The sequence below is a fragment of the Zingiber officinale genome, chromosome 1B, assembly GCF_018446385.1.
Source record: "Zingiber officinale cultivar Zhangliang chromosome 1B, Zo_v1.1, whole genome shotgun sequence".
NCBI lineage: Eukaryota > Viridiplantae > Streptophyta > Magnoliopsida > Zingiberales > Zingiberaceae > Zingiber > Zingiber officinale.
Window position 1 is genome coordinate 14,035,613 of NC_055986.1, and position 27,178 is coordinate 14,062,790.

Below are 27,178 nucleotides of genomic sequence, written 5' to 3' on the forward strand. Positions count from 1 at the left end.
GCTGGGCGATCACGATAACGACCGATCGTGACCACTCACGTGGTAACTGAGTCGTCAACTGGTGTACTGGCTCAGCTGCAGTTGTGGGGAACCGAGTTTGGATCTTCCGTCCCGAAACAGAGTCATTGGTCCGCATTTCGTGTCAATTGTTCGGTTAACAAACCAAATTAGTCTCTATAATCCAACGTAGAGTATTAATCTTCTTTTCTCTTTTTGCATCTTCTTAAATCCATGAAATCCAGAAGTTGGAGGTTATTCTGTGTCAAAAGTATCAAACAGACTCGACCCTCTAAGCTATTCTCACGTCTCAGATTTTATGAAATAAAAGAAGACGGTTATCAAAAACACAAATTGTTCATCCATTCGATGTACAAAATTCACTAGAGATTATAAGAGTTTAGTAAGTAGATCAACAGAATTCTCAATCTAAAATTTCTTGAGTAAATCAACAGAACAGTTTAAATTAAACCAAAAAGTAAAAAAGAATTATATAAACTCTAGTTAAACTCACCTGCCGCTCACTCATTTAATCATTGTGGAAGCAATGTCCAAAAGACGATCAAACCACAATTATCATAAGAATGTACTCTTTGAGACTCCAATAGACTCAGTAAGCGATCAGTCTTCTAGCAGGAATCAAGTCGAGCTATATTAGCATTTGTGTTCCCAATTTAGATTCAAATAGAAACATGTGAGAGCCAAGCAAAAGCAGGTAAATGATATATTTAGTTTTTGCATACTCTGACCAAAGAGTAGAAAGGAGTAAGCAACAATTTCCACCAACATAAAGTATACAGTTAGTTAGTGCAGGAAAATCACACGTATGGAGCTAGTAAAGAAGATAAAGTCCAGACATTTACTATGAGAGCCAACGGATTAAAGTGGGGGAGAAAGGTAGGGCAAGATTCTACGAGGCTAGGCGACCAATGACAGGGTGCAGAACGGCATGACGAGTAACAAGAGAAGGTTTAGTGGTCGACAGGCTTGATGCAGTGGACCGTGAACGTGCGATGAGCTTGTGACGACTAGCATCGGTGATGGGCTACAGAACGGCAATGATGAGTAACAAAAGAAGTTTTGTAGAGTAGAAAGGAGCTTGTGACGACTAGCATCGGTGATGGGCTACAGAACGGCATGATGAGTAACAAGAGAAGTTTTGTAGAGTAGAAAGGAGGAAAGATTGAATTCCGACGACATTGGAAGATGAAAAGGGCTTTCTGTCACATTTTGAACACATTAGATTTTGACAAAAGTAAATCGTAATCCATCCTTAGAACATCTTACACCTTGTTTACGGCGAATGATTTACAAAATGGCATTCTAACAGTCTTGACAATCAATTAATAAGGGAAAACTTGGTAGGGCTGATAAATAAGGATTTATTTAGGTGTTTCCTTGCTACATGGCATAATCCTATAAAGAACAACGAATAATAACTAGGAAAATGTTGATTATAATGGATAGGTGTGAAATACAATCGTTAGGTTGATCATAAAACAATTAGAAACATTAATGTTTACTAATTCTCATTAAGATGAAATTACAGAAACATCATTCTACAAAATAATATTTTTCCTGGATTTGTAGATAGGTAAATATTGGCACCAGGCATTTCAATTGTAAGAAAAATGCTTTGTTGACGGTTCAGCAACCTTATTTGAATCCTTGACTCGTGCTGGCTTAAATCTTTAAATTAGAGTTATCAATTCATTGACTGACATCTTTAGTCTCCATAAAATTTGTCGACAATCAATTCCTACCACTCAACAATCTTTCTGCCACACTAAATATGGGAGCAATATCAACAGGCACCTGGAAAATGCAACAGATTACCTAAGCGACAGTGTCTATCTGCTTCAGATATACAAAATGTTCAGAGACTTTCAAGAGCAATAGAATTTTCAATAAAAAAAAGTTATCAAAATTTTCAAGAGCAAGTCAAGGAAAAGCATGCAATATTAGCAGAAGCACTTTCCAGCTAGAGCTTAGAATTTGCAAAACCGATACTGTGTTTTTACACTAACCGATGGGCAGAAGCATGTTAACATAAAAGGCTAAATGATTACCCTTTTTCAAATTCTCTCTAGTTCATGTTAACATAAAAGGCTACATAATCAATATCCCCTCTTTGTCCAAAAAAATTACATGAGTTCTATGTCATCTGGTTATCTGGAGTAGGTATCTGCTAGAAGTCTAGAAGGGCATAATGGATTTAAGTGTTGGTATTTATTAACTATATTAGAGCAAAAGGTGAAGTTGTCACCTTAGCGACCCTTCTAGGTGACCCCACACTCACTAAAAGGGGTACATCACGGGGGGCATTTGTCATAACGTAGCGATCTTTTGCATGGGGAAGTTATACAATGAGGTATTTTGCATCCATTGGAAATTGACTACATGACCTATTGGAGAAACCAACTGCACCAATCCGTAGGGGCAAGGTATTTATTAACTATATGATCTTCCAAATGGGAGAACAAGATTCATATAGTCATAGCGGTTAGAAAAAGCTTCCAAAAATAATCTGCTAGGCAAAGCATTCTAAGACAGTGAGGGGGAGAAGATTTGCAAGTTGAAGAACCTTGACTATTTAAAGATCTTTTTCATTCAAATCCAAACTGTTTATTTATTTTTGAAGAAATTGAAGAAGATGAATTTTTTTTATTTCTCTAAACGAAAATGTATTGTATAACCTAAATGATAACAAAAACAACTTATCAAAACAGCAACTATATATGTATAGCCAAGGCGACTAATTAGCTAATTAACAAGATATTTTACAATTATTCTATAAAATGTGGTGGAAGCATATATGCCTCAAAAATTTAAGGAAGAAAAAGGACATATTTGTTGGAATGTATACTAAAAGCCTAGCTTTTTGTATAAATATTTACTTAGAAATAAGAATCATTTTGGTCAAATATCTACATTTATAAGTTAAGTGTAGTTGTTCAATTAATTTATATTGTAAATAACATGGTGTGTGGTGTCACACACAGAAGATCATGTTATCAATTTCTTATAAATTATAAACAGTACCTCACGACTAAGATGGAAAGGAACAAACCATTGGAATAGTCGTAGTGTAATTTGGTATTAGTTTATCTTAAATATAAAATTACACTAGTACACTCTGAGTGTATTGAGCAGGATCATTTAAGGTAAGTTCTTTTTATACTTACTGAATAAAAAAACAAGACCTTTGTTATTATGAAAGTGTGTGCTCTTAATCCTAATATAATAACAAGCACATATATTTGATATTTATTTCTTTAATTTATCAATGGGTGAGATTTAGTTCGATAAATCAAGAAGTCCGATAAGTTGAGAAATAATATTATTTATAGTGTGTGTTGTTGATTATAGAAAGAAATTGTGTTATAGTAATCTAGGTTTATAATGTCCCCAAGAGGAGCTCATAAGGATTAAAAGATCTTAGTCGGACATGACGATAAGATTAAGTGGTACTACTCTTGAGCTAGATATTAATTAAGTGAGTGTCAAGAACTCATTTAATTAGTGGACATTCGATATCTTAAACAGGAGACTTACACACTCGTGATAAGGATAAGTTCATATATAAGTATGATCGTTGAGTTCAATAATAACTCTTTAGTGGAATGAGTTATATTGATGAACTCATTGGGTGTTGGACACCACACGGCAAGTTCAGTGTCTGGAGACCAAAACCAATTCCTCCTCTGTCTCCCCTTTTTTTTATAAAGTATTATATCCACCTATATCCATTTTAAGGTTGGTGAGCCTAGCTGGCAAGGGCCAGAAGACCGAACAAACGTGATGGTTTAATGGTTTAAAGGTAGTGTGCACTAGTGAACGAGCTGTGGTTGCATTAAAATAAAAAGGATTTTATTTTTAAAATTTTCTTATGTAGGCGTTGTTTTTAAAGAGTTTAAAATTTAAATCTTTCCTTTTATAGTTTACTACAAAAGATTAAGAGAAAGGTTTTATATCTTTCCTTATTTGTAGTTAAAAGGAAGATTTTAATTTTTGATAAAACTTTCCTTTTTGTAATCATCCTCATGATTTTAAAAAGAGAGTTTTAAAATTAAATCTTTCCTTTTATAGCTTTCTATAAAAGATTAAAAGAAAGATTTGATATCTTTCCTTATTTGTAGATTGAAAGGAAGATTTTAATTTTGAGAAAATTTTCCTTTTTGTAATCATCCACATGTTTTAAAAGAGAGATTTTAATTTATAAAAGTTTCCTTTTATAACTAACCATGAAGGAAATTTTTTAAGAGAATTTTTTATTTTAAAATTTCCGAAAACAAATTAGGAAGTTTTAATTTTGTAATTAAAACTTTCCTTATTTGGAGGGAATAAGGTGGTCGGCCATTAGAGGTTTGATAAGAAAATTTTAATTAAATTTTCCTTCTTAAACATTGGCAAGGAATATAAGGAAATTTTATTTATAAAACTTTCCTTATTTGCCAAGACCAAGGAATATAAAAGAGAGGGTAGAGGTGTCTCACCTCATAACACATAATCTAGTATTCTTCTCTTCTATTCTTTGGTGGTGTGGCCGGCCCTCTCATCCTTCATCTTCTCCTATTCTTCTTCCTTGGTGGTCGGCGGCATCTCATCTCAAGGAGCTTGGTGGTGGCCGGATCTTGTTAGAGGAAGAAGGAGAGATAGGAGACTTTGTTTCTAGCATCCCTTGGAGCTTGGTGGTGGTGGTCGAACCTCATCTTCTCTTGGAGTTCTTATGGTGGCCGAAACTTGCTTGGAGAAGAAGGAAGCTTGAGTGGATTCTCGTCTCGGTAGATCGTCGCCCACACGACGTCCGAAATAAGAAGAGGAATACGACAGAAGATCGTGAGATCTATAAGCTATTAAAGGTATAACTAGTTATTAGTTTCCGCATCATAACTAGTGCATCTTTTTATTTAGATCTTGAAATACCAAACACAAGAGGCTAATGAATCTAGGTAATCGAATTTATGCTTTCGATTTTGTGTTTCTTTTGTTTTTGGAATTTGTGATTCGATTGTTCCTTTTGGTTAAACCTAGGGTTACTATAAGGAGATTAAATATTGAATTTCTTTGAAAGGCTTTGTCGAGGCAGTGGTGGACGATCCCGTACCCAAGAAAGCCTAGTGCCTCACCATCTTTGACCTGGGAGTCACTCTTTGAAATAAATATTTAATCAAATTTGTAACATGGGTGGATTTGGATCAATAATGTTAAGCATCGTTTGCGATCCAAGTCTAAACCACTAAGAACAGATAAGTTGAATTTGGAATCAATAATGTTAAGTTCCGTTTACGATTCCAAATTTAATTTCTAAAGAACACAATAGGTTGTTAGGAATGGTTCAGGACTTGTACAAAATTTTGTACAGGGGAACCGGTACGATATTCTCAGTAGCAACCAACAATATTTTGGTTGTTAAGAAAGATGCTAGGGAGGAAGGATTGAGACACTGGTCCTAGGTTTCCAAGTCAGACAGTCCAGTCCCAAGAGCATACAAAATTTTACATTAATTTAAAATATAGACTAACTAACAAAACATTCAGGTATTCTATACTACACAAAAATGCCTTGCTAATATTCTATTCAATTGCAGCCCCAAAATCTTTCTGCATCAGTACAAATATTAAAAATCAAAGCTCTCCAATAGTCGGTCCCAAACAAAGTCTTTACAAACTAATGGATTATGAGATGCAATGGGGGTCTAATCAGTTATGCTGTGAGATTGAATATTCAATTTTCAGCCAAAATGATGCAGGAAAGAAAAAGGCTAAAGAAGGAACATACCTGAATTTTTTCAAGCTTTTCTAGAGCAGTAGCAAGCGGCTGGCTCATTTTTGCATAATTTTCGAGAAATAACATCGCAGCAACTTTGTCACCTCTTGCTTGAATAGTTAGAATTTCCTTGCTGAGGCTTTCAACAGCTTCTTCAACCTTAAAAGAAAGAAATATATGGTGAAAATTTGAAGTTTTAAGAGTATGTATTATATAATCTAATCCTTATAGGATGTTCCTCAATTCATTCTCATGTTGTGGTCCCTTATAAATATAATGTCTTTTCTGAAATAAGAATACTCTTTCAGTTTTAAATTGGTAAAGAGCAGGCAAATCCTAGGATCCCTTATTTAGGTTTACATTTTGGGGAAGGCCACTTCTACTGTGCAGCCACCTCTGCCTCGGTGCTCTTCCTTCTCTCCACCAAGCATTGCATCTTCTTTATCTTACTTGTTCCTCTTCCCATGAGAGCAACTGTAGACCTATTCCCAGAAGTGTAGGTCCAACAGCTGCAGCACAGCTCCCAGATCTAATTCCTACTGCATTAGATACATCTTCTTGGCATCATCTTTAACCGCCCGCAGTTAATTTTTCTTATATCACCTTGCAGAGCTGCCAACTAACTACAGACCATCGTCATCTATGTAATCTTTTCTCCATCTTCAACAGGCATAGTAGTCAACAAGTGAAGTTTCCATTTGCAAAAATTGGCCATATCAAGCCTTTAAACTGATTGGATTTATGAGAGATTTGTAGGTACATAATGGCATGTGTAATTGATTTTGTAATGGTATATATGTCTATCACTGATCTTATTCTTAACCAAATTGTGAAATTATTTAAAAAATTCTTCAGAAAAAGTGACTTTTAGAATTCATTACCCTAACTGCATTGAAAAATGACTTTCTGGGTAACCAGCATTGAAAAGTGACTTTATAAAAAAAAAATTACGTATGAGTTTATCAAACACCTAACTTTGGGAAAGCATTTTTGTCATCCATACACTATTCCTATATTAGAGTATTTTGATGTTCATATTTGTGTGTGCATGTGCACCTGTGTGTATAATATTTTTCTAAATTAATAAAAATACTCTTGTACTTTTAACTAGTTCCTTGACTTAAGGCGTATATGTAGGGAGAGAAGGTACCTTCCCAAAATCCACAGAAAATGTACCGTCTAAATGCATGAGAAAGGCTCCTTTTTCATAAAGCCAATTAAATTGCAATGCTTGCCCTTTCCTGAACTCCAATGTTAATCAATGTTCTCACGTTAACACTGACAGCAAGATGTAATTTGAACCAGTAAAATAAATAATTTAATAATCATACCCGTGTGCTTCTTTTAAACCAAAGCGTGTTGATCTAAAGCAGCCCGCTAAGAAAGAAACATAGATTGACTTCGACAAACTTTTTGGAAGTAGTTCCTGACAAAAAATGACAAAAGGAAGCCAGGAATCAGATATTTTTTCATAGTTCTCGGTGAGTATTAATGCATGTAAAATAGGAAAATTGTTAACTACATATCAAAGTGGCTAAATATTGAAAACTGCAAAGATAAAGTTTCCTTTAAGAGTCAAGGGCATGAACATATTTAAAATACTATTTTACATTGACAAATAGCTAACATCTAATGAATTGATAAATACTGATCACGATAAATGACATGTTGTACCTCAAAAGGGATGTCTAACCCATCTCAAGACGGACTCTGAGCCATTCAAGTGCTAGAAACACACAAAAATCCCTATCTCGTTAGAGGTATTAGATTAATAAAGTTATTGGTATACTAGACTTAGTCCACATTAGATGTCGATTAATTCTTAGATTGTAGCAAAAGGTGAGTACACTCACCCAGGCGCCCTTCACAGGTCATCTCCAGGTTATGTGAAGGGACGTAAATCACGGGATTAGCTTATAGTCGACCGACCAAGTGGCTAGGGGATGGGAGGGATTTTTTTTGTCTGAGGGCATGCGTCCGTCAAGAATTGATCTCTTGCCCCATTATAACAAATTTGTCAACCTCTAGTCAACTAGGCACCCCCGTGGGGACGTCGATTAATTCTTAGAGAACTTGAATATGAAGGAGAGAGAGTCTTCATCACTCTTTTGAATTGTTAACCTAACCAAAACTTGAAATTCATCATGAGATCAAGGACCACCATTTAACCTTGTCTACTTGTTATAGTAGGCCCTTCCCCAAAACCCCACATTGGCAGAAACTTCGTGCACCGAGCTACCATTTACTTGTTAGAGTAGGTATCTCATCCATCTTTCTCTCACTATTGATTGAGTGAATCTATTGTAGATGAAAAGAAGAGATTGAGCAAGTGTTAAAGGTATTAGATTAATAGGATTAAAGGTCTAGTGAATTTATCTCACATTGGTAGTTATAAGTTTAAGTTTTTATCAAGAAGTTATACATATCCATGTAATAGTTATCACATAGGCTTAGAGCATCCACATCAATTTCTCTATTACTATATCTAAAATTTAGGGTAAATACCTCACTTTATTAAATTTAGATAATCACTTTTCACTACACACTACATCAAATACCTTAAAATTTCCATGATCATTATTTTTTTTATTATTTTATTCTCTTTCTTCTATTTTTTATTATTATATTTATTGAATGAGTGGAAGGAGAGATTGAGTGGAAGGAGAGAGATTAAAAAGAAATATTATTTTATTTTTAGGGTAGAGGTTTCATTCCCTAAATTTAGATAATCACTATTCATCAAATCTAAATTTAGGGAATGGATAGGGTAACTGATATAGAGAATTTTTAGTTATCCTATCTAAAATTTAGAGTAAAATCGTTAGATAAGGTAACTGATGTAGATGCTCTTAGACAATTTAGTTCTATCACTAAATGTTGTGATATCTTCAAATGGTATGTGGTACAACAGAAATACGATCATCACTAAAGGGATGCACTTTTCTAGGATGGCACTTGGGCTCTGACATGTTTTGACAAGAGGGTTGAAATGTGGCAGGCCTTTTTTATCACCGTTATAGCTTCAACCCTCATGGATTGATTTCCTTTTGGGTGAGGTTGTCATTGCTCAAAAGAAAACAATTACAACAAAAGTAGGAAGCAAAGTTATCATACTCCATTGAACTTATCAAACTATATGTGAGAAAAGTGAATATGACTTATTATGAAACCTCTTGCAAAAGCATAATAGTAATGCTAAGTGCAAATAGAAAAGTGAAAATGTGACAACCAGATATCGTCTGATTTATAATGAACATTAGCAAAGCAATTGATAAAATACAAATTGAACAGCATAAACTGTGACAGCAAAATGTCTTTGCATGATTGATAATGTACTTTAACACTAGAGCGCACATATGTGCATGTGTGAACACAATGTCTGACCCAATTGATAACGTACGCTAGCACAATAGCAAGATACCCACTGACCTGATTGATAAGGAACTTTAGCGCCCAAAGTCCGACAATATCTGCTTTTGCCTCCTCCAATGCTGAGTGTAGTTCTTGAAGTTCCTTCATCATGACATGAAAGTGTATCAGTTTGACAAAGGATGCAATTTTTTTCCAGGTCAAAGTATGTGGACCTAAATAATGAAAAGCCTTTCATATATTAGGGAAGATAGTCCAAAACAGCTTCTGCTTTGTACTTCGTTAAATTGATTCAATTTCAGAAACTACGAGAGATAGTGTGTCAACTTGTTTGGTGTTTCTGCATGATGAACAAGATGGATCTTATTTCATCACGGACTATGAAAGTGATATTAAATACTATCCATATCCTTTAAATTTAATTACGTTCAATGTAATTTTCTTTGGTCTTCATCTATGTGTCATGCCATCACATTTCTGCATGATGTATAAATGACGACAAACATACATAAACAAACAGCTCAATGATGACTTGTTCTCAACCTAGAGGAGAGCCAAACTGAAAACTGTGACAAAACATACAATTCTTTTGCAGCTAGGTTAGCAAAAGCTGAGACTACCAGGAATATATAAACTACAAAGGGCACTGTATTATTAGCATTCTTATGAAATTGTTTGGAACTCATAAACGTAAAAATACATATCACCATAAAATGGATTGGGCAATATCACATTTAGAGGAGAAAACAATTTTGGCTGTGAATACATTAGATGATTAAAGAGACCGGTTTTCCTCTTATTAAACTGCAGGACAGACGTCAAACATGTAATGACATGGATGAGAAAACTAGAAAGTCAAGCATACCAATCTAACTGTTGACTTATCACCATTTGGCAGGGTAATTGTATGTGGCCCAATTCCATGGCAGCACTCATGGCAAATTGTATGGGTGTAGAAGGATTCGAAGTCAATGAATTCCTTCTGATCAGCTTTGATACAGACATCAGCTATGGGTAGTAGAATGTGCTTAAACCTAGCAGAAATATTATCATATTAGAAGTTAAAAAGTGTTGGAGCGCAAAATCCTGAAGCTAGCACGAAAAAGAGAATGATACAGAAACTGAAGATTAGCATCATACTTGGCCTCTGATACATTCTTCAGCAAGACCATAGAGGTTCCACGTTCATTTACTATGCGCTCATCATTTGGCAAATTAAAAGCAACAGTCTGGGGACCTTTCACATCCTGAAATATTACATGATTTAAACTATTTTATCATTTAATATTGCCTGAACGTCAAAGAAGAAATACTATGCAGTATCAAATCCAATACAAACAAAGTCGCTGTCTCATTTCTCATCACTGAAGGAAAAAGGGAGTATCATTCTCATTGATTGTATATTTGATTGTATGTAAGTTTGACAGCTATATACATATTTACCTTTCCCAAAAAAAAAAAAAACTTAAATATTACGACATTCAACATCAGGTATATCATTCTCAAAATGACATCTATTGCAACAAATGATAAATGTAATATATGACAATTAAATAATAAGTGTTAATTAAGAAATAACCTTACAGAATTTTTTGGAAAATTTTAAAAAAATTTCAGGATTTAAACGGAATTCGTATGACATGTTAAGGGGATGAATCCATTAGGCTTAGAAAAAGCCTATTTAGAATATCACTTATGTAGAAGTTGATTGATTTCATACATAAGGTTATAGCTAATTAAACTAGGTATAAATATTAAAACTTAAGTTTAATTCTCATTTCCTCCTCACCATTTCCGTCGAACCCGTGCCCTAACTTCCGCCTCTCCCTTTCCACGCAATGCCGACCATCGGGCCCTCTCCCGATCTCGCCGACGTCGACTAACTCTCTCCGTGTGGGACCAACTCGGTGACGCCACTTGCCGCTGCCGACACTAGTCGATCCGCTGACACCCCATCTCCCGATTGACGTGAGGCAACGCCACATCCGCTATCGTCGCAAGAGGTGATGCCGCGAGCCACAGGTTCCTGTGCGTCACTGCCGCCTCTTCATCGTCGATCCCTCTCTGACCACGAGCAAGTGGCTATGATCTCCCCTGTTGACGCTCTCTAAAGGTATTGAGCTCAGCCAGTCTTCGTCATCCTTTGTCTCTACCCTAGCCGCGCGGCTTCACCATAGCCCACGGCCACTACAGCCAACTCGTGACCACTGGTTGACAGTTGTTTCTACTGACAACCTAGCTCACCGTCAACTGTGTGAGAGCCACCATTGCTCCTCTCCTTCTCTCGAACCAACTGTCACCGTGAGCCACTGACGGGGCAGCGAACATCCGTCGGGAAGAGGTTGTAGGATAATGACATCTTACCTTAGAGTATACTTGCATCAATGGATTGATTGTTGGGAGAATTCTGATTCTCATACATGGATTAATTGTGTATTCGAGGTAAACCTAATTAAATCAGATTGGTTGGATTAATCTGAGATAATTAACGATTAAGTGAATTTAATGGGGGTTTTCCAAATCGATTTGGGATTTAATCATTGGGATGAGGTATTAGCATTTCAGATCAATTCAGGGTTTAGTTTGCGTTACTCAATTTGCGGTAGAGTGTTGCTATAATATGTATTTTATTTTGCAAGACTCTGATTCGAGACAAGTGCTCATACTTGAAGACATTTAGCACGATCTACATTTGAGACAGATATTTCTTCCTTGAGGTCTGTAGTTCATTATCCTTAGCGTATGGATACAATTGATGGATTAGATCACTTTATCTTAACTCTACTCATATGTTTACCTGAGTTTGATACTTATATGTTTGATCTTAGAGATGATCTATTTATAATCTATGCAGTCTCGTCTTTGGATATTTTTACTCTGTAGTGTACACACGTATATGATATGTACTGTAGGAGTTATTATGTTGATTATTCATATGTTGTAGCATGCACACGTGTATGGTGTACTATAGGAGTTACCATACGTGACTGTTTGTATGCTATAGTTATACACATGTGTATGGTGTGTACTATATGTGTTACTATTACTATACATGTTGTTTAGTAGACACATGTTAGATCTATTCGTACATATAGATATGTGTAATTGATAAATCATGTTTCTGGATAAACTTATGTTTATCATGTTATTGCATTGATGATACCTGTGCTTGAGTCATGGATATTAGCATCTTGCACATCATTGCATTGTATGCATTTTGACCATCATGTCTCCACTACGATGTTGAGAGATATCCTATCAACCATGTCTCCTACAAGTGGTTGACGATCATGTCTCCACTATGATGTTGAGAGACTTGACGGTTACTGTACATCTTATGGACCATGTCTCCTATGAATGGTTGACCATCACGCCTCCACTACGATGTTGAGTATGTCATCAGTATTGTGATATATGTGTTGTATTGTATCATTGGCTTCTTATACCCAGGGCTACCCACAAATATTTATGGTAGAGTGATCTTCCGCAGTCCGTAGCTAGATAGTTACTTTTTGTCTGCCCACAAGTAATTGTGGTAGAGTGATCTCCCACAATCAAGAATCCTGACATTTTAGACTGCCCATAGGTATTTGTGGTGGAGTGATCTCCTACAGTCTCTATCTAGATAGTTAGATGTCTTGGTCATTTTGTATTTCTTACGATCGAGCATTGCTCTCACATAAGATGATATATTGTTGTTATTTATACTAGCACATGCTTAGGATATGCAGTACTTCTGTGGATCATCCTGGCACTACTCATGATATTGTTTACAATTGAATAGGTTGCTTATGTTGTAGATGCATGTTGCATATGTTTGAAGAATGATTGTTGCGCATGCCTAACATATTCATGCATGTTCATTTACCATACATGTTTATGCTATCATATGTTGCTCATGTAGTACGAGCAGATCTATTGTACATCCCACTGATTACTGATCAGTATACCATACTTGTTAGACTGGTTCTGGTATGTGCATTCATTATGTTGATTATGGTTGTGTACATATTTCCTACATATGAGATTGTATACTGTTGACCTCCTTATACATTTGACCATGCACTGTCATTTATTTATTACCCGCTGAATCATTTGAACTCATCACTCTGTTGTACTTTATTTTTCACAAATAGCAGATAGATGATTATGGAATTACTTGGAGAATCCTGGCTATTAGTCCCACGACACATCTGATATTGTTTTTTCCTATTTCTTATTGCGCTAGTTGTACTTTATTTTTAGACTTGGTTATGTAATAATTTGTCTTAGATGTGGATTTTAGCCTCATGACTACTTTTTATTCGGCTTTGTGTTGTTGTTGGGTGAAGTCATGCCAGCATGCAGTCAGTTATTTCAGTTTTCTATGTTGTGAGTGGATTGTGTAAATCTCTCTATTGTGTTGTGTTTTGATTTATGTCTTCCGCTGTGTATTTGTGCCTATGTTGTAGGCTTATATCATGTTGTTTCTAACATTGTCACTGGGGTACTATCCGTTCCGTCGGACAAGTATACCTCCGAGGCGTGACAATAAATCATGAATGAAACTGCCAAGTATGTGTTGGTTGCCTCTCTTCATCAGTCTTCCAATCGTTCGTACCTCATATCAAATGTTAAGTCATCATCTTACCTTGTTCCATAAAGCCCAGGTAATGGAACACGCAAAGAAAATGTGTGCATTTGATTCATCAAGCCAGTATAATGCACAATTCTGATAAGACTCATGCAAATCTGTCCGCTGTTCGTAGCTTCCCATGAGCAAGTAGCCAAACAAAAAAAATGATGTTTGGGCAATATTCCTAGTTTCTCAATCTCTGATGCCCAAGTTACCATAGTTCCCTTTGGCCGAAAGAACTTATATGCATTGGTTACCCCATTTTTCTCTAAAGCAAACCATTCCAGTAGCTTCATGTTTGTTGTTCCTTGTCTGTTCAGCCCCTGACGTAACTGATCTCGAATGTCAACAAGTCAGTTAGCCAAGGGGGAATCGGAGGCTTTCAAACGTCATTGCCAAAAATCAGTTCTTTTGATGTAGTGATCATGGACCCATCGTTGACCCATAATAAAGCATTATTCCATGCTTGTAAATCCCGAAGTTCATAACCTCCCTTTTCCTTCGAGAGGCACATCTTAACCCAAGAGATTGATGGGTGTTTGGAAGACCAAACGAAAGTTCGACAAATTCCATAGACTTTATCAATCACCCCGCTCGATATGGGAAGAATGGATAACATTCTACATCTTGGAGGACTGATCTGACCAATTTTAAGTGTCCAACATAGGATAATGTGTGTTTTGGCCATGCATTTATCTTCTTTGTTATCGCATCAAGCAAGAGTCCATAGTTGGCAATTCGTAGCTTCTCCGTAGCAAGAGAAATACCCAAATACCGAAAAGGAAAAACGCCCTCCTGAAAACCAGTAGTCTGTAGTAATTGTGCCCTAATTGTGTCATCTACTCTGACCATAAACATGTTAGACTTTGAGGGATTAGCTCTGAGATCCGCTTCATCTCCAAAATCCTCCAAACAACCCGCAATCAGTGTTAAAGGTAACATCAGCTCTTGCAAACATCAAGAGGTCATCGGCATAGGCTAGATGAGTGATCCGAGCTTCTCCACACATGGGGTGAAAATGAAAAGAAGGCAGCGATGAAATTACCTTTAATTTCCTTGATAGTACTCCTAGACAAAAGCCAAATAATAAGGATGATTGTGGGTCTCTATACCTTAGCCCATTGAAGAAATCGTGAATACCGTCCATTGAAGAAATCGTGAATGCCACCATTTAGGCTTATAGAATACGAAACTGCGGTAACATATTCTCAGATCCAATCTCGAAATTGTTGGGAAAAACCAAAACCAACAAATGCTGACAAATCTACCATGTCAAAGGTCTTCCACAAGTCAATTTTAATCATGCATCTAGGGGATATCCTTTTGCGATCATACTTTCATAGCAATTCCTGAGTTAGATTGACATTGTCTCTTATGGAACGCCCAACACAAAAGCTTCTTGTGTCGGATCCAACAAGCTACTCATAATTGTAGCTAACCATCTGGCCAACACTTTGGCAATAACCTTGTAGAAAACATTGCAACAAGATATTGGTCTATAACTCGCAACCCATGAGGGATGATCAACCTTTGGAACTAAATCAATCAAAGTATGATTTCATTGCTTAAGAAGTTTACCAGACCGAAAGGTTTCATGAATCGTAGCAATGAAATCTGACCCGACCACTTCCCATGTAGCAATGAAGAATTTTGCACCATACCCATCCGGCCCCAGGGCCTTATCCACAACTATATCAAATAGAGCATCCATGATTTCATTCACCATGATTGGCTTGATAAGATCCGTTGCTTGGATATTGTTAATCGCTGGCTCGGAAGCAACAAGTTGTCCATTTCTTTACATGGTGCCGATTTACCCAACAAACCATGAAAATACTCCATAAATTCGCTAGCTACCTCCCGTAACTTCTTGTTTGTTCCCATATTTGTTTTGTTAGCGTGACAATGGCATTTCTTTTGTTCCTCTTCACTAGATCATGGAAAAACCTTGTACAACGATCTAAATTTTTAGGTATACATTCTTTGCTCTTTGTTGATAGAATAGTTTTTCTACTTCTCCAAGTAGCGTGGCCTTCTTCCTTAAGTGTCCATAGTCAACTAGCGCTTCCCCTTGATAGTTTGATGTGTTGGGTTGCCTCTAGTTCATCTTTTGCCCTCCGAGCCTTTTCTGAAATGTGCTCGAAATGCTTCTTATCCAACCCCCTAAATCGGCCCTCGAGTCTAGTGAGTTTCGCATTGAGGCTGAATTGGGCATTGCCTTGTACAGGAGCTCCCCAAGAGTACTTCACCCTTGAAACTCTCCATGTAGTGCGCACATATTGAAGAATTTAAGGGTCGATTAGAGGCACAATCCCGAACAAGAGAGTGTACTATACCACAAAAGTGATCCGATAAGCATCCCAAAGCCATGGATTCTGCATAACTATCATAATTAGTCAATAACCATTATGAGTTTACTAGAGCTCTATCCAATTTGCAAGACACCACACCATTCAGTCAAGTTAAACAACACCCAATTGAACGAAGGTCCATAAGGCCACAAGCTTGGGCAAAAAGATAAAGATCCCTCATTTCATGATTTGTATCCGTAGTCCCCCTTCAATTTATAGATAGATAATATTGAGTTAAAGTCCCCATGAGCAGCTAAAGTTCCTTTATATTCTCACCAAGTTGAGTAAGACCCTCCCACAACGGTCTTCGAGTGACTATAGCATGCAATCCATAGACAAAAGTAACCAAAAAACTCCTCCCTGTTATTCGGCACTTGATATGGTAATGCATGAACATGTCCATGGCAACCGTCCACGATTAGAATAGCTGAAATTATTTACAGTACCCAAGAAAGGAAATATTCTTGGAAACTCTTGCTCCTGGACCATTTGTATCTATATACATTAGGATCCCAATTCATGGATCTCCCAATTCAAGAAATAAGCGGATCAAATCTTAAGGGGTTTATCTAAAAGATTCGCAATATAACTAGGAGGACGTTTTAAATACCACACATGAGTCACTAGACATGCAAGTTTTATGTATCTCATTTGATATCTTCGTATCCGAAACTTAAAATTTTTTAAAGCAACTACAAATTTCCATCATAGAATTGGATCAAGGGCGATCTCATTGAGTTTCTAGAAGTGTCAATACTTGCAAATTTCTATGTTTGAGGAGGTGTTAAACCCCCTGCGGCAACCTTCATTGAGTATTTGTTCAGGCTGCTCATGCCCACAATTGTCTGCTATATTGAATATTTCCAACTTCTACTGCCTTATTGCTGGTGCCTGATGTTGACGGTTTAGATCCTCCAGATGTGGTGGTGCTCGAAAAAAGTTGCACAATAGGATTTTGCCCAATAAGTACCTGCTGAGAGCCTTGATGTTGGGCACTTCCGGACTGATCGTCTTTACCAACCAAACTTACAACCTCACCATGCTGAGGCTAAGCCAGTGGTGCTCTGCTTCCCCTCTGCTACTCCTCTTCTGAATGCAATTGGGAAATATCCGATTGTCCTTCAAATTAGCCATGATCAGTTTAGTTGTGTGTTCCACCACCACCGGATCCACCACCTCTACTGTAGCAAGTTCATTTACAAGAGCTTCCTCATTTATTGTTTCACCATTTTCTTGTGGAGAGGCTCTTGGACACCATCTATACCTTGAACTGCGTCTACCTCTCGCAGATTGGGAGTGTCTGGCCGCTATATTTCCGATCAGCTGCAATTGTTATGTATTCCCCTGCAGTTTGTTAGCCGATGTCCAATTCTTCGACATTCCTCATAGAAATCCAGCATAACCTCATAATATCTCCGGATCAAGCTAAGCCCTAGGCGGTAGTGTAATTGGTACCCTCTTGATACTTTCTTCAATTATCGAGATCTCCATCAAGAGGCGAGCAAAAGTCAACCTCTCTCGAGTACGCATCAACTTGTCAATGTACAGTAGCCTGCCCACCTCAGAACCAATCATGCTAAGTACCTTTGGCGTCCAACAATTTGAAGCGAGTCCATGAATCTAAACCCACGCCAGAATGAACCTCCTGTCCTCGTCAAAGAGAAAACAGCTATGTATGTGCCTCAAGAATAACGGAATTCTAAAGGCAAAGTAAGCCCCTCCAAGCAGCATGCTCTCCCGATCCGCAATCATATCAAATTTGTAAATTACCCAACAGCTTTTGTGCATGAAAAATTTATAAGGGGTCCTCCATTTACGAGCCACCTCTTGCACTCCGTCCCTCCCTAGTTGTCTTCACATGAAATATCCGACAGACAATATCCATCATTTCAATGTCATCATAACCAAACTATATCGACCGCCACCCCCCCCCCCCTCCCCTTCCCCTCCTAGGGCCTTGTGCTATTGTAGATGTGTTGTCATCTTCGCCTTTTGATTATCTTTGAGAAGACCAGCCCACGACCTCCCATATTCCCAAGCCCCTTCCCACCAAGAAGATCATCTGTTGTCGGCTCCGGCCAACACTTCAGTTGCTCCAGCCCCTTGATCTAATCAGCAGCCTCTTCCCAATTCCGATCACCATCCATAGTCTCATCTTGCCCTTCCAACTCAGCTGCAGATGGAGTATCCTCATTGTCCCCCATGGCATCATGTGCTTGGTCAGCAGCCACATCAGCATTTTCCATAACAGGCATGTCCTCCATGTCATCACAGGCATCAATCCCATTGGCATTCAAAATTGGCACCTCTTGATTGCCCAATGGTGTTGTTTGGTGGTCTGCTGCGATTGGGCCAGCAACTGTCAGATGATGCCCTCTTGGATTGGCCCATGGGGGATTGTTTGGATCCCCTCTTTTTTTTTCATTGGTCAAGAGCACCCCAACAGATCCCAATAAGGATTTGCCGCCCAGCTTCCCCAATCAGTGGAAAGGCAGCCCCAATGGGGGCAGCCACCCAGCTTCCACCAGTGAACAACCAGAAGTTGTTGGGAAGCCAATTGGTTGACTAACTGTTAATTGGCCTGCACACTTACCCAAGATGACCGGCATCCCACACCTATGATGCTGGTGATGGCCAGAAAACCTCCAAAGACCAAGAAAACTCTCCGGAGTTGTAGTGACTATATGCGGAGACGATGGGGAAAAGAAATCACCAGATTAGGAGGTAAAGAAGGAGAGAACTCACCTGTACTGCCAAGAAAAAACCTTGGACTCTCACCCTCCAGCCATTACCTCCGAGAGTCATCGCCTTCCCCTCCTTTGTTGTCAGCGGCGAGCCAAGAGAACTTCAGCAGCCCCCAGTAGAGCCGTCTATAGTCCCCTAACCACCCTCCAACCACCTTGCCTCTAGAAAATTTAGAGAGAAGGGAGAACTTCTCTGTCTAAGTTGGAGGGGAGAAAACTTTTAGATGCTTTCTTTTTGCATGGCATCCGTAATATTTAAGGTGCTTGAACACTTAATGCATATATTAAATCGCACAACACACCAACTTAAATTTATTGCCAACACATCTAAACAACGTAAACTACTATCTCAACCACATGACAAGAGTCATTTCCCCAACAATAGTTACAATACAGTCGAATATGCACTTCCTCAAATTAAAACTCACATCATAGAGTAAGTATATGGAATGGAGTCTTCCTCTCTCATTGATCCATCAAGGTGGCAAAAGGCGAATACGCTCGCCCCCAGCGCCCTCGCCAACCTGTCCTAGGGCCAACACGGAAGAGGTAAATCACGACTCATTGATCCATCAAGAACCTTGTGAAAGGGTAAAGTGATAAATTTACAAGTATGGTGGCACCAATTAGAGCATAGACTTCTATAATTTTAATTTCTTTAGCTAGCTAACCATAGATAGGGGCCAAATAACTGTGATCGGCAATACCCACAGGATAATGGAAGAATATACATCAATTACTATCAGTACTTGTTTGTGAGTGATGACTGATGATAGTTTTTGATGGTTGCATTTTTTATGCATGGACTTGGTAAAGAATGGACTAGAAGTTGTTCCATGCCTCCAAGTGGAAGTCCAAAGCTCTGTCAAGGCCAGTGAAGTTCAAAGTTCAGTGGTTCTAGATTCCATGGAGACTGGATTTTCCCATTTGTGCCCTGTGGAAATGATTTCTCTCATGGAAACTCATGGTAGAGAATCTGAAAGCAAACACATATTCAACCAAAATCTTGCTCACCATGTTGCAAGCAATTAACAGATCCACATTTTCTGCATTGTCTTAGAAAGGTGGCAAGCAAACATAACATCATTTTCTGCATTGTCTTAAGAGTCCATGGCCGTGTGGTATTGTTTTCCCATCACAATTTCATAAACAAGTGGCAGAAATAATAACTCGGGTAGGCATTCAAAAATCCGTAAGTTTAACCCACCATTTGGCCTTAAAAAAATGATTATAGGACTCAAATACACACACTATGCTCCAAGCAACCCTACATTTTAGCCTAGAAGTTAAATTTGAAGCTGACAATAAGGAATGCCTGAGTTTATCAGTATGCCAGATAATCCAACTATCCAAGACAAACCAACAAACCAATTTGTAGGGCTTTCACAGAACTAACTAATTTAAGAAGCTGCCAATTTGAAATTCTCCTAGATGTCTTCTAATCTCTGAAGTAATTGAATAGATGTGAAGTGATAAAAATTTCCCAAATAATTAAGCAGAAAATATCATAGGCTAGTATGAGTTCTGCACTAAGATAATTACAAAATATACATGGCACTTACCCCTGAATTGTAGATAAGATGAATTACACGAATTGGAGCAGCCACTACATCTTTTGATTTATAGATATCGTCCATTGGAAGATTTTGTTCCAAAACCTAACCATTAATCTTGATATTATCAAAAGTATCAAACATAAGTAGATCCTTCAAATAGCTAGAAGCACCTGAAGATGGTCTCCAAAAAGTTTGACTTGAGTTGTTGCCTTGTCATCTCGTATCCCCACAAATGCCTCAAATGTTGCCTGATAAATTACATGAGCCACTATACAAAATGATCTTTATATTAAGTTCAAACAACAGGAAGAAAGCAAACTATCTTCATTGATGAGTATTCTAGAAAATCACAATCTTTAAGTTTTTTACCAAGACCTGATATTGCAGCAATGTAAGATCACCATTCTTTACTGATTAAACAAAACGAGTAGATTGAATGTAGTTGACGTATCAAGCACAATGCAACAATAAAATTAAATGTTTATGCTGAATCAATGAATAGAAGACATGACTGTATTGTAAGTACTGACTTCCCATTCAATGGAAACATAACTATGATTTGAATATTACTAAAGATATAACCTGAAAGAGTTCAATGGAGGCATAAAATCAATATAGCCGACCACAAATAATTGAGACTAACATGGTGATGATCACACTGAATATGAATATGTAGGAGTTAGAAAAGCTTGAGTTGCATACATACAATACATGCCAAGTTACATGCAAAGCTAAAAAAGGTTGAATGGGCACAACCAAGTTGGGAAGAGAGCGGAAGTAGAACTGAATGCATTAAGAGGGTAATTTGGTAGGTTAGATGGAGATGGCAAAATTTGGAAATTTAGAAAAAAAAAAACATTTAACCAGAATTTGAGACCCCAATAGTTGGCACAAACACAGCTCCATAGTGGTAATGATAAGCAGAATTTAAGGCCCAATATATCTATTACATGTCATTGTGACAATTAACAGTGAAATGTCAATAAGAAGTAATTCATGGCACAAGTTTAATGTAGGTGATCCTCTGCAAAATAGCATTTTATGGTATAAATTGCATACCTAAGAAGCATATAGCAACAAAATACTGCAGTAGACAATAGCACATATGGAGCTCTGGTACAAGAGTGCCTTTCTATGTCTAATTGTATAATGCCCACTTTAGTGAAAGTCATACTAGTAGGCTGTGTTTGTTTTCCACAAAAGAATGGACAAAGTTTACCTTGTATCCAAAGATTGTATCTTCATATGTCTCATATGGACCAATGGTTACATCCAGCTTGGAATCCTACATTGAAATTCATCGACAAAAGAATATATGATCATAAAAGAGTGTCAGGACAGCAATCGAGGTTTAAAAAATTTGTTATAGTATGGATCTTGATGCCCAATCGCAGTATAGAGCAAGCCAAACTTAAACTCTATAAAATTCAAATTAAAACTAATTTAGTTCCATTTCCAAATAATAACTCAACGAAAATGTAATTTGGATGAATTAAAGACTTAGATATGACAATAACTTAAGAATACATGTATAACCACGGTTTAAATAATCATTCCATGCTGATCAGCATGATGGAGACATCATTCTGTATGTCAATTGACGCATTGAATGAGATTGAGACATGAGACTCCCTTTGGATTCTTCCACAACTTCTATTTTGTGCATGAGCTTTTATCACAAAAGTTTTTTCTTCATTAAATGGCGTATCTCAAAATTCGTCAGCACACAGGGTAGAGCCTTCATTTGTTACAACATCATCAAGTCATTGCATGACCGTGGAAGATGGAATAGAGCCTCCCAACTTCCACAAGCACTTGTAGATCCAATGAACATGAGACACATGCATGGGCAGGAATCCCCTTCCTCAAACAACATTGAGAAGTACCAAAACGGTCTCCTTCCTCCAGCTCCTCCGAATAAGCATCCTCCTCTTCTTCTCCTAGGGTTGGCCATAGTTCTCCTTAAGGCTTGTCTAGGGTTGGCCTTAGTCTCCTTAGGGCTCGTCTCAATCTTCTTTTACTGTTATGGTTCACACAGGGATCACTTCATGTAGATCCTCCAGACCTACACAAGCACCTCTATATCATGGGAACACAAATACACAGGACCAATTTCACGACATCAGACCAGGATTAGTGCCATCTGTATCACCATTAGATGCTAAAAGTGATGAAAAATATTGGACAAGTAATGGGAAACATATGAGTAGTAGCTCAGAAAACAATAGCAATTATATAAGCCTAAATAATTAAGATACTCTTGTCTCCAAACTAATTTGATATTGGTTTAGTATGCAGAACTTCTAAGGTTTCAACAAGGCATGATGGATTACAAGGCACATAAACCTCACATTTGACAAAACACTAGAGTTTTTATAAACACAATTTAGAAAATTATTATGTATATATTAATGTATTATGGTGAATAGCTCTTACAACCAAAATGTATATAAAATACTACAATGCAAGACATAAAAATTAAGAATCACAGTGGATATGCTTGTGCATATAGCTTAAAGAGTTAATAACAAAGATGGCATTGATAACAATGGATGAAATCTTCTTTTGAGAAATTTTTATATCCACAACAAAGTAAAAAAGTACTAACCAACTCCATCCAGGCTATGTCAGATTCATAGTAATTGTTAGAGAGAAAAGCATTTCCTTTAGCTTTCAGCAACTTCGTCAGGCTATGCAATGATGCAAATAAACATGCTGCTTTAGTTCGAATAGACTGGAGCTACGAATTAGAGAGTGAGGTGAAGAAACAGTTTACCTAGAAGAGTCAGACAGTTCTGCCGCGCGAAAAAGAAACTGGGCTGCTTGCTCAAGAAAAGTTTTGTATTCTTGGGAGTATGGAACTATAGTCAAACAATCCGGATTAACACTTTGCTTGGTGCCATTGTAGACCATAACTGAGGATGGAATGTCATCCTGTCTCCTAATAACGCTGAAAAATCCTGTAGCAGCCTCTTGTTCACTTTTAGTGAGGCTACCTTTCCACAGCTCAAATTCCTATAATAGAAGGCAAGCACTGTTAAATATAGATTGAACTGCAATTTTAACACTTTCTATAAAAAAAGAATAATCGCAACAAGGAAGCTGAGTATGCGCTCTTGCTGCAAGAGAGTAACCTCTTTTCAGGACAACTCAATAAAGCAGCAAAGGATAAACCTTTTACACTGATTTGATGAGAGGATCAATCTCTTTCTTGCTTGAATTTCTTTCTAGCAAAACTTAACCATCTCCAGGTCAAGTTCTGGGTAGCTACAACTATACAAACTTAACTAATCAAACTAATTAAAAGACTAACCAAACCCAGAGAAGATCAGATACATGTCCACACATGAAAATATTTAATACATACAAGTCTATATTATTTACAAGGGACGCCATCTCAATTAGTAGTTGCATATCATCATTCAATTTTTCGAGTGTACATCTCACATTTGCTAAAAAAAAGAGAAAAGACCTCAAGTTACATCTTAGTAATTTTCGCATGTTCCCAACCCTAGATTCTGTTGGAACCCCAAGGTGTTTTGATGTGATCAAACAAGCTAAGTTAGGTCCTGCGTTTGTTTAACCCTTGTGTCTAAGTGTGCAGGAGCTTAGGAACACAGGAAGTCGGCGAAGGAGAGGCTAGAAGGGAGCGCACGGGAGAGAGGCCAGCGGGCTCGGTGTGCGTCGAGGGCGAGGTGTCCGGAAGAGTACACCGGGGACGAGAAGAGCGTGCCGCGGCTCTCGAGGACGAGGAAGGAAGGTCGCTCGAGGGGAGCAACATGGGTTGGTGAGCCCTATTCGAAGGCCGAGATCACCCAAGCTAAGCGGGCGAGGAGACCCGGACCAGAGGCGGGACTTCACGGAGAAGTGATCCGGACAAAAGTCAACTGCAGTTGACTTTTCTCGCCCTGAGCATGATTTTGACCAGATCGCGTTTGACTAAAGTTTATCCCCAGGGCGCCCGGACAAGACTATAAATATAGCCTTGGTCCGGAAGAAATAATCAATCAAGAAAAACTCTTGTAATCCGGTGCTTTCATTTGTATTTATTTACGTGCTTTCAACACTAAGAGGCTACTCCAGCCCGGAGGAGAATCAATTAGTGTCTTGTCTTTGCCTTGGATTAGCAATCCTCGATTGCAAACCAAGTAATTCCTCTGTGTCTATTTTCTGTTTTAATTAGTCTCTGCCTTTTTAATTACAAGTTCTTTTAAGTTAGTTGAATATCCGAGAAGGGTTTTGGTTTTATTTTGTATTTGAAACCATCAGCCTCCAAGGGACCAACAAGTGGTATCGAGGAGTGCGCAGGGAGGACTAGTGTCGATCGAAGCAACAAGATGGCGGACCAGCATCGTCCCACAAAATTCGGAAGGGGAAGCGTCGTATGGAGGTATTCCTAAAGCAGATTTTGAAATTCGGTTTATCATGAAATATGGTTTGTAGCTCCAATAGATAAAGATGGAAGAAAAGAAAGAAGAGAAGCGATTGGACAAAGAAAGAGATGCGAGGAAGACATGAAACGGTACTGCAAGGATGTGTGCGCGCAGAGGCAAGTCAACCGAGGTCCCGTGATAACTATTTATCTGCTAAAGAACTTTGGGAGAAGTTCTTGGAACTCCGAAAACACGCACGCGAAGGCTCGCTAGAAGGGACATCCTCCATGACAAAGATCTGGTAAGAGAAAGGTGAGAAAGTATCTGGAGCATGCGAAGGTAAAAGAACTAGTTACTTGTCTCGAAACGTGAAAGTAAGCGAACACGGGGACCACAGGCAAGAACAGGAGTGGACATCGGAATCGGTGGACATCAATCGATCACTCGTGAGAAGTACAGAAGAGTTGTTTTCTACTCTTGAATTGCATGGAAAGGGTGGAGCGGCGAGGATCTGACCCGGACTATGGTGAGACCAATAAGGATGAACGTCGACTCGGCGATCAGCATACGAGAAGAAATTATTAAAAAAATTTAGATCTAATAAATTTAAAATGGAGAATAAAAAGAATCGAGGTAGAAGAAAGGTGACCATGCTAAGGCAAAGGGACACTAGATACACAAGGGGACACCCGAGAACCTGAAGCAACCTAGACACGAAAGCTTCTTCATCTAACTGACGAGATCAAGGCTCAGAATCACGACGGCGATGGAGCCACGAAAAGATAACGATCCCGATGGATGAGAGGCGCGGACGTCCGGATGGAGGCGGTCGAGGAAGCAAAGTCGGGGAAGTCTATGGGGAGGTATGCCTCTTACGATCGACTTTATTCGGCATTAAAGCAGGCGAAATCCATGTATAAATTAGAAAATGAAAATATCAAATTTAAAAATGAAATTTTGGAAACAAAAGAATTTTAGCAAAATCATGTCTTATAGAGGTTTGATAAATTGAAAATTGAAAATGAAAAACTAAAAGAAGAAATAGAAAGATTGAAAAAATATAAAAGTTCAAATATTTCTACTTTTAGAAATTATAGAGGTTTAAATTGGTATTATAGATTTCATCAAAGTCGAATTAGAAATATATCAAAATCTATGTATCTAGGAAATACTTGGTTAACCCTGTAGGTAGGAATCTCTCTGGGTTCCAAAAACCTGTTTAATCTAAAATTAGACTTAGCATTTTCAGCAAGGAAATTAAGCGACTAATTTGTCTGAGGAAGGGTTGTTGCTAATAACGAAGAGCAAGCTAGTGCCATGCCACGACCTGGAAGCCAAGTATCGAAATGAAAAGTTTAATTGACTAACTGAAAAAGCATTAATTTAATTTACCTAATGCTTTAAAAGAGTTATTCAATTTGTGTTAGAAAATATTTAAAATTAATTTATAAATTAAAAAAAAAATTCTGGAAAATAATTTTTTTTATTGACTTAGAATATTTCTGAAAATTATTGACTTAGATATTTTTTAACTTAGGAATTTTTCTATGAATATTGTCTTAGACATTTTTCTTTGAAAATTGCCTTAGAAATCTTTTATGAAAAATAACTTAAAAATTTTTCTGTATATTGACTTAGAATTTTTTTTAAACTAGATATTCTCTTTGGAATCATTGCCTTAGAAATTAATTATCTTAGAAATTTTTATGAAAATTGACTTAGAAATTTTTTAAGTTATCTTAGAATTTTTTTTATTGCCTTATAATTTTTCTTAAAATTGACTTAGAATTTTTTTTTTAAATTAACTTAGAATTTTTTTTATGATAATTTTGCCTTATCATTTTTTTTTTCTTAAAATTGACTTAAATTGTTTAATTAGAAAATTTACCTTAGATTTTCTTAAATTTACCTTAGAAAATTTAACTTAGAGTGTCTTTACTAAATATTTTACACTTAAAAGTTCTTGTTTGAATTTACCTTAGATTTTTTTATAACTCCAATTTTTATGTGATCAAAGGGGGAAAAGTATGTTAAGTCTAGGGGGAGGTACTATATAATTTTTCAATTGAAAAATATTTGGACTTATTGGAAAATAAATTGTTTTTATTGCATATGGTTACCCTAACGGTTATTAGCGTCGAAAAGGAGATTGTTGGAACAGGTGTTTTGATGTGATCGAAGCAAGCTAATTTGTCTGCGTTTATTTAACCTGAGTTGCAAGTGTGCGCTGAGGCTTGGGAGAGTCGGAATGCGGCTAGGCGGAGAAGCGGAGGGAGGAGGTGGGCTCTGCGTGCGCGGCGGCGAGGTGTCGCCGCAAGAGATACACGGTGGAAGACCTGCGAGACAGACGGAAGGAAACTGAGAGCCGAAGCGGGAAGTGCCGAACCTATTCGCCGGAACATTA

General features: G+C 37.6%; 1 protein-coding gene across 2 annotated transcripts in view; it reads right to left on the bottom strand.

The window, feature by feature from the left end:
- Positions 1-1,430: 1,430 nt before the first annotated feature.
- LOC122051295 (nudix hydrolase 3) overlaps positions 1,431-27,178 on the bottom strand; it is a 37,911-nt gene continuing 12,163 nt past the window's right edge. For both annotated transcript variants that reach the window (XM_042612357.1, XM_042612348.1), the window contains exons 10-21: positions 23,178-23,416; positions 23,010-23,091; positions 21,621-21,686; positions 20,572-20,649; positions 20,408-20,503; positions 10,276-10,382; positions 10,001-10,169; positions 9,196-9,279; positions 7,098-7,192; positions 6,917-7,007; positions 5,779-5,925; positions 1,431-1,812 (exon numbers count right to left, since the gene is read on the bottom strand). In XM_042612357.1, coding sequence (XP_042468291.1) covers positions 1,750-1,812; positions 5,779-5,925; positions 6,917-7,007; positions 7,098-7,192; positions 9,196-9,279; positions 10,001-10,169; positions 10,276-10,382; positions 20,408-20,503; positions 20,572-20,649; positions 21,621-21,686; positions 23,010-23,091; positions 23,178-23,416 — 1,317 coding nt within the window. In that variant the 3' untranslated portion in view covers positions 1,431-1,749. The remainder of the gene's footprint in view (positions 1,813-5,778; positions 5,926-6,916; positions 7,008-7,097; positions 7,193-9,195; positions 9,280-10,000; positions 10,170-10,275; positions 10,383-20,407; positions 20,504-20,571; positions 20,650-21,620; positions 21,687-23,009; positions 23,092-23,177; positions 23,417-27,178) is intronic.